This window comes from Ipomoea nil, unplaced genomic scaffold, assembly GCF_001879475.1.
Source record: "Ipomoea nil cultivar Tokyo-kokei standard unplaced genomic scaffold, Asagao_1.1 scaffold3321, whole genome shotgun sequence".
In the NCBI taxonomy this organism is placed as follows: Eukaryota; Viridiplantae; Streptophyta; class Magnoliopsida; order Solanales; family Convolvulaceae; genus Ipomoea; species Ipomoea nil.
The window spans coordinates 323,389-336,355 of record NW_017619749.1 but is presented as its reverse complement, the minus strand read 5'-3'; the positions used below and the strand labels follow the sequence as shown (position 1 = coordinate 336,355).

The 12,967-nt window shown below is 34.7% G+C and overlaps 2 protein-coding genes across 4 annotated transcripts; one reads left to right on the top strand and one right to left on the bottom strand.

Moving 5' to 3' along the window:
• Positions 1–3,242: 3,242 nt before the first annotated feature.
• LOC109170075 (calmodulin-binding transcription activator 5) lies at positions 3,243–10,469 on the top strand. Of its 3 annotated transcripts, none has more exons than XM_019319021.1 (14): positions 3,243–3,349; positions 3,571–3,687; positions 4,174–4,299; positions 4,395–4,510; positions 4,660–4,748; positions 4,902–4,947; positions 5,695–5,818; positions 6,120–6,228; positions 6,333–6,390; positions 6,746–7,135; positions 7,878–8,578; positions 8,807–9,347; positions 9,766–10,080; positions 10,164–10,469. In XM_019319021.1, exons 2-14 carry the CDS (start codon positions 3,624–3,626, stop codon positions 10,209–10,211), a joined length of 2,727 nt encoding a protein of 908 aa, XP_019174566.1. In that variant the 5' UTR covers positions 3,243–3,349; positions 3,571–3,623; the 3' UTR covers positions 10,212–10,469. The 3 variants fall into 3 exon arrangements, with proteins under 3 accessions (XP_019174566.1, XP_019174564.1, XP_019174565.1); XM_019319019.1 differs by having other exon boundaries at positions 6,120–6,239; positions 6,329–6,390; XM_019319020.1 differs by having other exon boundaries at positions 3,260–3,349; positions 3,564–3,687; positions 6,120–6,239; positions 6,329–6,390.
• Positions 10,470–10,516: 47 nt separating this feature from the next.
• Positions 10,517–12,323, bottom strand: LOC109170083 (GTP-binding protein SAR1A-like). Its single transcript, XM_019319029.1, has 4 exons — positions 12,060–12,323; positions 11,710–11,841; positions 10,665–11,046; positions 10,517–10,616 (listed from the first exon to the last, which is right to left on the bottom strand). Exons 1-3 carry the CDS (start codon positions 12,186–12,188, stop codon positions 10,726–10,728), a joined length of 582 nt encoding a protein of 193 aa, XP_019174574.1. The 5' UTR covers positions 12,189–12,323; the 3' UTR covers positions 10,517–10,616; positions 10,665–10,725.
• Positions 12,324–12,967: the final 644 nt, after the last annotated feature.

Genomic DNA, 12,967 nt, shown 5'->3' with positions numbered 1-12,967 from the left:
ATTCTATTATCAAATTTACACTCATTAGTTACTTGAATCACATGAATCAAAACCTATGAAGATATAACCTAGCTACCATTCAATATAAAAAATAATTCTTCAAAATTTTGTAAAATAATAATTAAAAATAAAAAAAGACAAAAGAGTTCGTAACTGCTTTCCAATCCATTATCCAAAATGAACATTTTTTTTTTTTTTTTGTAACAAAATAAACTCTAACCTGATCAACTTGACGCCATTTCCATTAAAAGTACCTTTTTTAATATTAAATTATTATTTTCTTTTAAAAATTTGAATATCAATCAAACTGACAACATTTTATTTCATTTATAAAGTTCAAATTTGAAATATTACATCTAAAATTTAGTAATAACACTTTAATTCTAATGTTACGCAGTTATGATATAGGGAGAGGTATGGGGGTGGATTCTGATTCTGCAATGTCTTCTCTTCTCCATGAAAGACCAAGAAAAAAGCTTGTCCGCACAAAACCAAGGTCCAAGGATATTTATCTCTTTGCCTGCCGGCCACCTTATCCCCATAAATTGACTCTCTATATATATATTCCACCATCTTCTGTATGTTATGGTGTCGTGCATGTACGTACTCGATCATGCATATATGTCCCAGGAAACCTCGATCGCCCATTGAATCTCTTACGTTCATCGCCTCGTATAAACTGAAGTGTCAAACAATCGAGAAAATTCCTCAGTTTCCAACTTCCATCATTATATTGTCGAGCTTGAGGTTAATTGAATTGTTTGGTTTTCTTATGTCTGCATGCAGTTAATCTAATACTATACGGAAGTGGAGCCATTGGCTTTTAATTCCGTCCGCATTCCGGAACTGAACAACAAAATTTTAACTCTTAACTGTTTTTTTTCCTAAATAAAGCACATATCACGTGAAGCATAACGTTGCTATAGCTACAAGAAACATACATCTTGTATAATTTTATTTTCTTTTTTGAGCATATCAATATAAACGTGTAATCCAACTATCAGTTTAGACATGTTTGAGATGAAGCATATGCTTCAATTTGATATATATCAGAGCCAAGATACTATCCTCACACGTGAAGGGGCGTGTTCGGTATATCAATATTATAAATGTGTAATTCAACTATTAATTTAAACTTTTAGTTGAGATGTAGCACATGCTTCAATTTTCTTAATCTTTCTTTTTTTTTTTTTAATTATTATGGCCGTGTTTGGTAAAAAATTGACCTATAGGTCAATTTTGGCTTTTTGATCACTATTAATTGTTTGATTTAGACTTTTTCTTAGACCCAAAAATGCGAAGGTCACATGCATGCATCATCATCACAGCCATTAGCCACTTACCATTTGGCAAGTGCATGAATGCTACTTTTAATACCTGTACGTTTTGGAATTAGGCTTTGTTTGGATATTGGATTACTTTAGTTGTTATAATTCATGATGATCTTATGGTTTAGTGGCATGAAATGACAATTTTAATTGGAAGTTATGAATTTGAGTCATAGTGGTTAATAAGTTGAGATAATAGTTATGAACAAAAATTATATTATAACAAAGTCAATAATACTAAAAAAAAATCACGTTAATTGAAATATACTATGCATTTGATAAATTAGCTATTCATTTTGTTAAGTATAGTGTGGATCGCTAACTGTAACTAGACGAACCTCTATGTTATGTCTCGATCGACAAGGTCTTTAACATTTGTTACGTTCTAAGTAGTTAAGTTCTCAATACGAACACTCGGCAGCACTTAACTTTTTTATCACAATAAGATCTTCTAAAACGTTCCTCAACAAGGTTCTTTTTGTGTTTCCAATGATTGTTTGAAGTGAATTTCAAATTTTCAATTCCTTGCATGTGACCATATATAGACTAATTAGAGTACATGTATTCCAAACTTTGTTATATATAGACCATAGACTAGTTAATGTTCATATAAATTTTTCTAGATGGGGGATTCCTTTTTTATCCTCGCAGACCGCTTCATACACCCTCAGCGAAGCTTCATACCATTCATTCCAATCACTAGTTGTAGCAACACATATATATAGTCCTCGAAATGTGAGATCAATTATGGATATTGAATTTATGTTACCCATACTAGGAGAGAAATGCACTAATAGGCATCATTATTTGAATAATATTATCTCTCACACACACACATATATATCAAAATAAGTCAATCATATCACTCAATTGGGTACGAAATAAGGTGTAGTATATTGAGTAGCAATAAGTGAGTATTTGTCTTTGGCTAGTTTGAGGTTGCACTATTTATATAAGAATTATTGACCAATGATGTGATTATGAATGACAAGTTGACCGATGTGGCAAGTTTATATTGAAGGATAAAGACAATAATCAAGTTAATTGACGAGAGTTATTAAAAAAAATGCATCAATTATAGTCTTTTGCTATTTTCCCTAGCTAGTCATTCATAGGTTATTGGTAATAAGGTATGCCAATTGGTTATGATGATGTCGGTAAGTTGAGTTCTGAATTTTGATTTTGTAGACATTTTGGTTGGGTTATTATATAACTCCATCAATAAACATTGTATTTAAAAAAAAAATTATTATATTTGATTCTTGATGGGACTCGAATTAGGCCCATGGTAGTTATTTGAGGTCGGAATGCGGGCCAAATATTAATTTTCTTTGACTTAAAAGACACCAACAAATAAATGTCAAATTTGTTAATCACTTCACTCATTATAAAAAATACAATTAATTATCCAGTTATATGATAAACATGATTCAATAGACCATGCATATAAATACAAATTTTTATTATGGTTCCGTTTGGTAAATGACTGTTAGCTGATTGTGTTAATTAGAGATTATAACTAGTTGATAACATTAATTTTTGTAGAAAAATGTTTGGTAAATTAGCTGTTAGCTGACTATTTGGTATAATTTTTTTTATAAAAAAAATTAATTGAAAAAGTTACTTAGACTAACTTTTTAAATTTTAACATTTTAAAATTACAAAAAGCTAATTAACCAAATACTTGCATTGATATTTTAACTAAATCAAACAATTAATAATTGTTAAATAAATTAAAATTAACCTATAAGCCAAACAGGGCCTATATATTTCCGTAAACGAGTTAATACAATAAAATCGTGCAACTAAATTTGATAAAAAAATTGTTTTAAGTGTCGCGTTGTCTTTTAATACTTGGTTAAACAGAATACGGAGGCGCTATGCCGCTATTGGTTCTCCTCTGTCATTTTGTTGACTTGAATTATTACTGTCCGACGCTAATACACTCGCGAAAAAGTACGAATTGCTATATCTCCGCCGGTCGTCATAACTCTTTCTATCTGATCGCGTTTCCACTTCTGGTCTGCTCTGCTCTCTCTTTCTACCTCTCTCTCTCTCTCTCTCTATATGTATATATATCTACACATGTGTATGTGTTATGCGTGTGTCCGTGTGTCCGTGAAAACAAATATAGGTTAGGTGTAGAACGAGTAATGATTGACGTGTTTGTCAGGCTCTTGATTAGTTAGGTCTGATTGTATTTTTGATGTTAATTTGGTTGACTGTTGATTTCAGCTTACAGGGTTTTAAGGTTTCGATGTTTTGTTGAGCTGGATTTTAAGGTCGTGGCTCGAAATGGAATATGGAGTACAAGGTCTGCTTGCTGGGTCTGATATTCATGGATTCCACACCTTGGAAGGTAAGGCGAACTGTGTACGCTTCGCCGCATTCGCGCTTAATTTGTGAAATATAGATAGTTACTGTGTGGGAAATTGGTCGAATTTCGTGCAATTTCTTGTATTTTTTTTTTAGATTTGGGAGTTAAGTGAGGTGAGTGATTATTTTATTTTATTTTACTTTAATTTTTTAAAAAGTACTCCGTAATTTAATATTAGGGGATACTTTTTTATACAACACTGGAATAGTATATTTGAAGCACCCTATGTTTAAGAACGAAGAGAAAACATGAAAATTTCCTATTATGACCAATCACAGTCACAATAATTATCTTCACCTAACAATGAAGAGGAAGAAGGATATATTGACATAAAAGCTTATTCTATTATGGCTCAGAAAATTGACATTTTTCTAAGTTTCTTATTATATAAAGTGTAGATGTTACATTTAACATGGTTTATCAGCTATCTTTGCCAAGTACGATTGTTAAACTCCTGTGCATGCGCAGATTTGGATGTTAAGACTGTAATGGACGAAGCCAAAACGAGATGGCTCCGTCCAAATGAGATTCATGCTTTCCTCTGTAACTACAAGTATTTCACAGTCCATGTCAGGCCTGTGAACCTCCCAAAAGGTAATCTTTTCTGGCATGAAAAGTTCGTAGTGCCATTTATTTGCAATGTTTTCTCATTACATATGCATCTAATATCTATTTATATTATATAATAGGTGGTACAGTTATTTTGTTTGATCGTAAGAAGCTCAGAAACTTTCGAAAAGATGGTCATAATTGGAAGAAGAAAAAAGACGGGAAAACTGTCAAAGAAGCTCACGAGCATTTAAAAGTGAGGTTTATCTGTTCTTTAATAATGTGCTATATTTGTCTTATTTGTTTACCTGTCTTCCTTAACTCCAGGAGAAATTAAAAGGAAAACAAAACGAATGAAGCTTGTTTGATTTTTTATCTTGCTGATGAATCTTGTTACTATTGCAGGTTGGTAATGAAGAAAGAATTCATGTATACTATGCACATGGAGAAGATAACCCAACATTTGTTCGCAGATGTTACTGGCTGCTTGATAAGTATGACGGTTTGAGTTTGCATTGTATACTATTCTCATGATGAATTGACTTCTTTTTTTGCTTTCTTTTCCACTCAAAGTTATCTACATTTGAGATTTACACAAAATAACATGCATTTTGAATTTGTTTTCTGTGAATTTATGCTTGTAACAGAACACTGGAGCACATAGTCCTTGTTCACTATCGCGAAACACAAGAGGTTTGTTTCTTATGCCTTGCATGTAGACATGCATAAGCACATATATATGTTAGTGGTATTATAGGTGCTCTGGTCATATTACTATCTATTCCTTTGTTATTCTTCAAGTCTGCCAAACTAAAGAATATTGTTCCTAATGTATTTTTTAATCCTTTTCTAATGTTCACTATTTAATTTCCTATGAAATCCTAATGCTATTCCCTCTAATTTTATTCTATGAACCAAACATGCTGTTATGTTTCTGAAATTTATATGGATATTTTAACTGCTTTGTATATTATGGAAACTTTCCCTACTAGAGAAGTATGCAAGCTCCATGTTTCTGTAAAGAGGTTACTTATACCATCAAAATATATTGAGCAACTCCACCAAAATATTTTGTATGGTACATACCACTGAAATAATATATCCTTTCCATCCTCCTTCTCTCTTCAACAATTGGTTAAAATTGTACTAAAAACTATTGATATGTGCTTTTCCTTGTGGTGCCCCTCCTACTGTGAAGATATGTGCCTTGTATTTTTTTTTTTTTTTTTTCTAATATTTATTTTGTATTTTTTTTTAGAGCAGATTGAGAAGAATCTTTCTATCATGGTTCTTTAAGACATCTGTGGCACATTGTTGAGCCAAAATTATATAACATTACTTTAGACATGGAACAACACTGAACTAAATGATCCCTTCACTTTGTTATCATTGGGATGAATGATATCAATTAAATATGTGCTGTGCTGACTTATTGTGCAGGTGCAGAGCTCACCAGCCACCCCTAGTTCTGCCCTTTCTGATCTATCACCTCCTTGGGTTTTAACAGAAGGATCCGAGTCACCAATTGATTGTGCAAATTACAATAGGCCTCTAGCATCTTTAGGTATTGTTCATTGAACTCCATATTGGGGAATGCCAATGATTCTTTAACCTCAATTGCTTCAATAATTGATAAGCAATGAAGCTCATTTATCATGATAATTCTTTCAAGATAAAATTGGAGTATAAAATATTTCTTTTTTAAATAAGGGGAAAAAATGTTTATTTATTTATTTAAATTTTGGGCGCGTGGAGTTGAAGGTAAACAAGAATGATTCTATTTTTATGGATAAGGTTTGAATGGTTGAAACCTTGTTTGCCTTCAATTAGCTATATTAAAGTCATCTCATCTTACTAATTGGCAGAGCCTAATGACAATATGAGAATCCAAAATCATCGACAGACATTACATGCCATTAACACACTTGAATGGGATGAGCTTTTGGGACCTGATGATCCTAACAAGTCACGGTCAACTCAAGAAGGTAGTAAAGTGATTGTTTGTAGTTGCTATTACTGGTATGTTTCTGAATGGTTCTCTTTATTCTCCAATTTGTTTGGCTGGACTACTCAGTGGTAGCAAAGGCTTCAGTTGGGCAACAGCAACAATATGAAACAAATGGTTTCGGGCTCAATGTGAGTAGACACATTTCCTGATGGCTTCATAAATGTTACTCTTTTCAGTTATAAATGTTCTTCCTTCATCTCATGTTTCTCTTACCATATCTTCTTACATAATTGGCATGTGGATTTTTTGACAATGCCCGTGAATGTCTATACATATTTGTGTGTCTACAGAAAGTGTAAAGTAATAGTGTTCAGCTGTTTTGAGCTAAATCTCTATCTTTTAGTTGAAGCTAACCAATACATTTGTCAATATCTGCCATTTTATACTACAGAGTTTTTTTTTTTTTTTTTTTTTTTCCTTCTACAGAGTATGTTCATTTTCTATTATTGGTAGCTTGATGTGGCTACTGATGTCTACTTGCAGGGTGCCAATCTATCAGCTGACGAATTAGCAGTAGGATCTTTAGAGAATTTGCCTGGGCAAATGTCCATTAGCAATTCAATTAATTTCAACATTCCAAATGATGTGGTGCCTCAGACATTGAATGCTCAAATGACTTCATATTCTCAGAGGATTGATTTTGATAATCCAAGTAAGGATGGTCTCCAAAGTCAGGACAGTTTTGGAAAATGGATGAACTACATGATAGCTGCAGATTCTCCCGGATCTGTAGATGATCCATCACTTGAGCCTGCAACCGGTTATCAATCTTTCCCATCACCAAGTCTTGATAATAACTCATCTGCACAGGAGCACATATTCAACATAACAGATGTCTCACCTGCATGGGCTTTTTCAACTGAAGAAACAAAGGTTATTTTGCTTTATAGTACTCATGTTTTGCTAACTTGCTGCAATATCTATCAATCTATCATGCAAAGTATTCAATTTTCTTGAAAAGCTTTCTTGATTCTTTTCCCAACGTTTTATCTATCTCTTTTTACACAGATGTGAGCAATACCAATTATTTCCAATGTCATTTTACTGAACATAGAAAATGACCTAAATTTACTTCTCCGTACCTAACATTTTTTACTTCAATCTGGTCTTTAGACAAGAGTTACATCTATGTATTTCCAGTCATGAAACTTGATACTTGTGCATTCTCCACTTTTTGCTCTGTAAATTGCCAATGACCATTGTCTTTGCTACCAGACATTTGATTGTCTATTAATGATCTTACTCTGGAAAGAGAAAGCTCCCCCTACCTGGCCTCACACATGCCTGCATGAAAAAGAGTTGAATAATATCATTCCAACAGGAGAGAAGTAAAAGAGCATAAACCAATTAAAAGAGTAAAAGTACTCTTATGTGAGAAATTGTGTTTACCATGATTAGCCATCCTTTAAGACAGTGGTTTTTAGAAAGAGCAAAGGAAGTAATACGTCTCAATGTTGTTCATATCTATGTAATATTAAAAGTAAATAATGTCATACTGTGTCTAGGAACCATTCAACTTAATTTCTAGTTTTTCTACATATATGCATTCATATGCCGTAATTTCTTTTACTAATTGGTTATGACCACAATTAAAATTTACTACTTATCATTGCAGATATTAGTGATTGGGCATTTTCTTGGAGGACAGTCGCAACTAGCAATATCCAATCTTTTTTGCGTCTGTGGAGATGCTCGTGTACCTGCAGAGGTTATCCAATCTGGGGTATATCGATGTTTACTTTCACCTCAAACTCCTGGATTGGTTAACCTATATTTGAGTTTTGATGGATATAACCCCATCAGTCAAGTGATAACCTTTGAATTTCGAGCTCCTGAGATTCCCAAATCCACCAGTACCCCTTCAGTGGTTAAGCCTCACTGGGAAGAATTAAGAGCTCAAATGCGGCTTGCACACTTGCTCTTTGCTACACCTAAGAGCCTTAATATATTATCCAGTAAAATACCACAAGATGCCCAGAAAGGTGCTAAGATATTTGCTCATAAATGTTCTCACATTACCAGCAATTGGACACATTTAACCAAATCAATTGATAACAATCAACTCTCTTTCCCACAAGCAAAAGACCAATTGTTTGAGCTGTCTCTGCATACCAAGCTACAGGAGTGGCTGTTGGAAAGAATTCTTGAAGGGTGTAAAATCCCAGAGCGTGATGAGCAAGGTCAAAGCGTTATCCATTTGTGTGCTATTCTAGGTTACACATGGGCTATCTATCCATATAAATGGTCAGGCTTATCATTGGATTATAGAGACAAATTTGGATGGACTGCTCTTCATTGGGCTGCATATTATGGCAGGTACAGTATTACTCTTTGATTTTGAATCAATCAGTGATCAATGTGCTTATGATATTGGCTTTAGCATTGAATCGTCAAGATTGGGATTACTTTTATTTCTGTTATTCCTGACATTCTTGTTGATCATACTGAATTATGATGACAAATTACAGAATGTATTTTGGAATGCTAAATACATGTACTATTATTACACAATACCTATCCAAATGGTGAAATATTTGCTTGTAGGGAAAAAATGGTTGCAGTTCTTTTATCTGCTGGGGCAAAGCCATCTATGGTCACTGATCCCACTACTGGAAACCCTAGTGGATGTACTGCAGCTGATCTTGCATCCAAAAATGGCTATGAGGGTTTAGGAGCTTATCTTGCAGAAAAGGCTCTAGTTGCACAATTTAATGAAATGACTCTGGCTGGCAATGCTAGTGGTTCACTTCAGCCTGCATCTGATTCTGGTAACTATGGGAACACCGCTGAGGACATGGAATTGAAAGATACTCTGGCAGCTTATCGGACAGCTGCTGATGCTGCTGCACGTATACAGTCTGCATTCAGGGAACACTCCTTCAAATTGCGGAAGATGCAAGTTGAATCTTCAACTCCAGAGAGTGAAGCTCGCAGTATAATTGCAGCAATGAAGATCCAACATGCTTTTCGTAAATACGATACAAGAAAAAAGATAGATGCTGCTGCAAGAATCCAGTATAGGTTTCGAACTTGGAAGATACGGAAAGATTTTCTTAACATGCGCCGCCAGGCAACCAAAATTCAGGTAAGATCACTTTCTTTTGCTCTTGCTCCCTGGTATAAATAAAGCAAACTACTCTACTGTAAGTATGTGGATTGGATATTAACTGATAATGTTCTGACTAAGAAAATAAAATTTAATTGTTTGCAAGCTGAAATTGTTCTCAATTTTCTGCTTAAGCTATTCAACTCAATATGGCGGGGCGGAACCATCCTATCGATGAATTAGGATTTAGGAGTAATAATTTTGTAGGATTGATGGTTCCACTCTTTACCTCATTATGAGAGATGGATGGTTAACAAGATTTGCTTTTCTTTATGTGGTGATATTGGCAAGATTCATTGCTGTTTAGATTGCACCTGATTAAAGAAGTTACAGATTCCAAAATTCAATAGCTACTTATGTGAAAAGGCAAGATTTAAATGTATGTCCTCCATTGCAGTCTATCTTCCGTGGTTACCAAGTCCGGAGGCAGTACAGAAAGATTGTTTGGTCTGTTGGGGTGCTTGAAAAGGCAATCTTACGCTGGCGTTTGAAGAGAAAAGGGTTCCGTGGACTTCAGGTTGCAGAAACCACTGATACAACTGAAAACCAAAAACAAGACAACGATGTTGTCGATGAGGATTTCTTCCGAGCAAGCCGGAAGCAAGCGGAGGAGCGTGTTGAGAGGGCTGTTGTACGGGTCCAGGCCATGTTTCGTTCAAAGAAAGCACAGGAAGAATATAGAAGGATGAAGTTAGAACACAACACAGCATCTGTAAGCAACTTAATTACCCTTAACGTTTCGAAATTATTGGTCCAATACTTTTCATAAACTTATGATTGATCGCTGTTATGCAGCTGCAATACGAAGAGTTTCTTGATCCTACTGATACTTACATGGGATAAGAGTAACTTGTGCTGGAAAGGAAGCATGAGTGCAGGTTGGTTTACTATGAAGACCTTGTAAATTCATAGGCTTTCATATTTTTAATTAAAAAACAAGGGGACAGTACATAGTTGTAGATCGATCTTATTAGGTGCTTGGCTCCTCAATTATGTACTAGACTAGAAAATTTATCTACCCTTGTAAAAAGTAATGATTTTCTGGATAAAATGTTTGCAACTATCCTTGTACAAGTTGGTAAAACAAACGCTTGGTGTCTAGTGACTACATTACAAATTATCAAAGAGTAAATTGCATAGCCAACAATTGGTAACAGGTACTCAAACAATTGATATTAACCAGAAAATGCACCTTATTGGTTTCAGATTATATCACCCTAGGAAGATGTAACACACAAATTTTACTCTCTACAAACTTAACACCAACCCACAAATTTTACTCTCTACAAACTTAACACCAACCCACAAATTAAGTCTAAGATGATATTACAGAAAATTAAAAACCCTCACCATTTTCCTACTTGATGTACTGAGACATCCACCTAAAGCCCTCACCATATCCCATCTTCCGCACAATGCTGCACATGAAAACCTCGATTGGGCGGACATTTGAATCAGCGAGATTAACATTGCCCTTTCCAGTTGTGACACCGCTTAAGCCCAAGTAATATTGCAGCTCATCTTCTGAAGCTGCATATGGTATGTCAATCTTGTTCCCTAGAATAAGAAACGGGACATTTGCCAATGACTCGTCTGAGAGCAGTGCGTCCAGTTCCTTCTTCGACTCTGCAAATCTCTCTTTGTCATATGCATCAACAAGATACACAACAGAATCCACCTGTATGAGAGCAATTCATTAATTAAACTGGTCCCCATCAAACAAAAATAAGCTAAGAATTAATTAACTTTGCTAAGCAATTCACATCCAAGTATGTTTCTATGATTCTTCTAATAGAGCGTTGTGCTGCTCAAAGTCAAGTCATTATATGCAAGAATACACAACATCTAATATTCTAATCTTCCTTATACACTTTTCAACTTTGAGCTATTGAATGAAAAGAACATGTTAGTGAATGCCCCCAAAGAAATAAGAGTACTTTGCAAAAAGTTGCACAGAGCAATTAAAAGCATACATACAGCTTAAGAGATTTTGAAAATTGCTCTTGCAGACCCTAAGATCCAGGTTATTTACACTTAACTAAGCCTTCATACCAACCATTGTAGGTGTGTGTTAGCGAGGTTCTATTCTTCCACTCATTTCAATCAAATACACAAGCGGTTTAGCTAGACATACGTGTCTTGTGATAACTTAAACCCCAACCCCCTTTCTCTCCTCTTAAAAGTAATATCAATATCCAGAAACAAATAAACCATCATAATATAGACAAACATGAAACACAATTTTCCACACAAAAAACATAAGCACTCCCAATCAAGCTCATAATTCCAAACATCAAAATTGCAAATGCCCCATCCACGTGTAGAAGCAACAGTTATTCACCTTGGCATAATAATCTTTCCAGACTCTTCGAGCAATTTGATGGCCGCCCAAATCAAAAGCCTTGAACTTAATTTTCCCAATACTTAGCTCCTCTGACGTTGGGTATTGTGTTGGTTGATGCTGCACCAACCTCTGCAACAATTCAATTCGAAACAGCAAAATTAAACATCTTCGGCGAAATAGATCAAACACACTAAATAATACCAACAAGAAGGAAGATATGCCATTCAGGAAAAACATCACTCAATATTCTTTGTTCTTCACAATTTCCTATCCCACGCTAACAATATTCATTAGCAAATAATTACAATTTCCTTGTCGTTTGATACAGATAAAGAGTGGAATCTGACCTCGTCTTTCAACATATGAAGCAACGTCGTTTTGCCTGCATTATCAAGGCCCAAAAATAGGATCTTTGCCTCCTTCTGCCATAACCCTAGCGACGCCAATATTCCATAAAACCAATCCAATAGAAACATCTCTCTGCTTTTAGCAAACAAACTCACCGGCAGAAATTCTGGAAGACTCCACCGGAAAACCAGACGGCAATTAGTCAGAGAAAAACGGCTGAGATGGAGAGAAAAGTTTGTACTCGGTGGAACATTGTATTTTAATTTTGGTGATTTATATACAACGGCGAAGGCTTGACCGGGTTACTGGTCTAACCGGGAAAAAAATAACACTTTGCCCCCTCCCCAAGTCACTAAATATTTACATTTCACCCCCTCTAACTCATTTTGTATACACTTAACCCCCAAAGGCGACGGCTAATAGGATGACTGATGACTAGGAGTGATCAGTTACCTCGTGGCAAGCACACATTGGGTGGTGCGCGTCATCAGGTGACCTGTGGTCGCTTCTTTCTGTGGGAATATGTTTGTGTACTCCCCAAACATCACAAGCAAAAGGAAAATTCTCCTCTTTTCTCCGACAAAATATTTTCTCAAATTATACCCACCGAAATTTGAACTTATGACCATCTATTTAAATTGAGATGTTATCACATTATATTTATTGGCTTATATATACTATATTAGAAATACTATTAAATCATATTAATAGTCGAACTAGACACATAAAATTTAAAGGTTGAAGTAATAAAATTTAGATCTGAGATGAACTTCTTGTGTACAAAAATATATAATTTGATATTATGTGTCGAAATTAAATTAACTCAAAAATTTTTTTTTTGTGACTACAATCTATATTATAAACCTATCGTGTAATATAGCAACATTCTTGATGGGATAAGATTCGA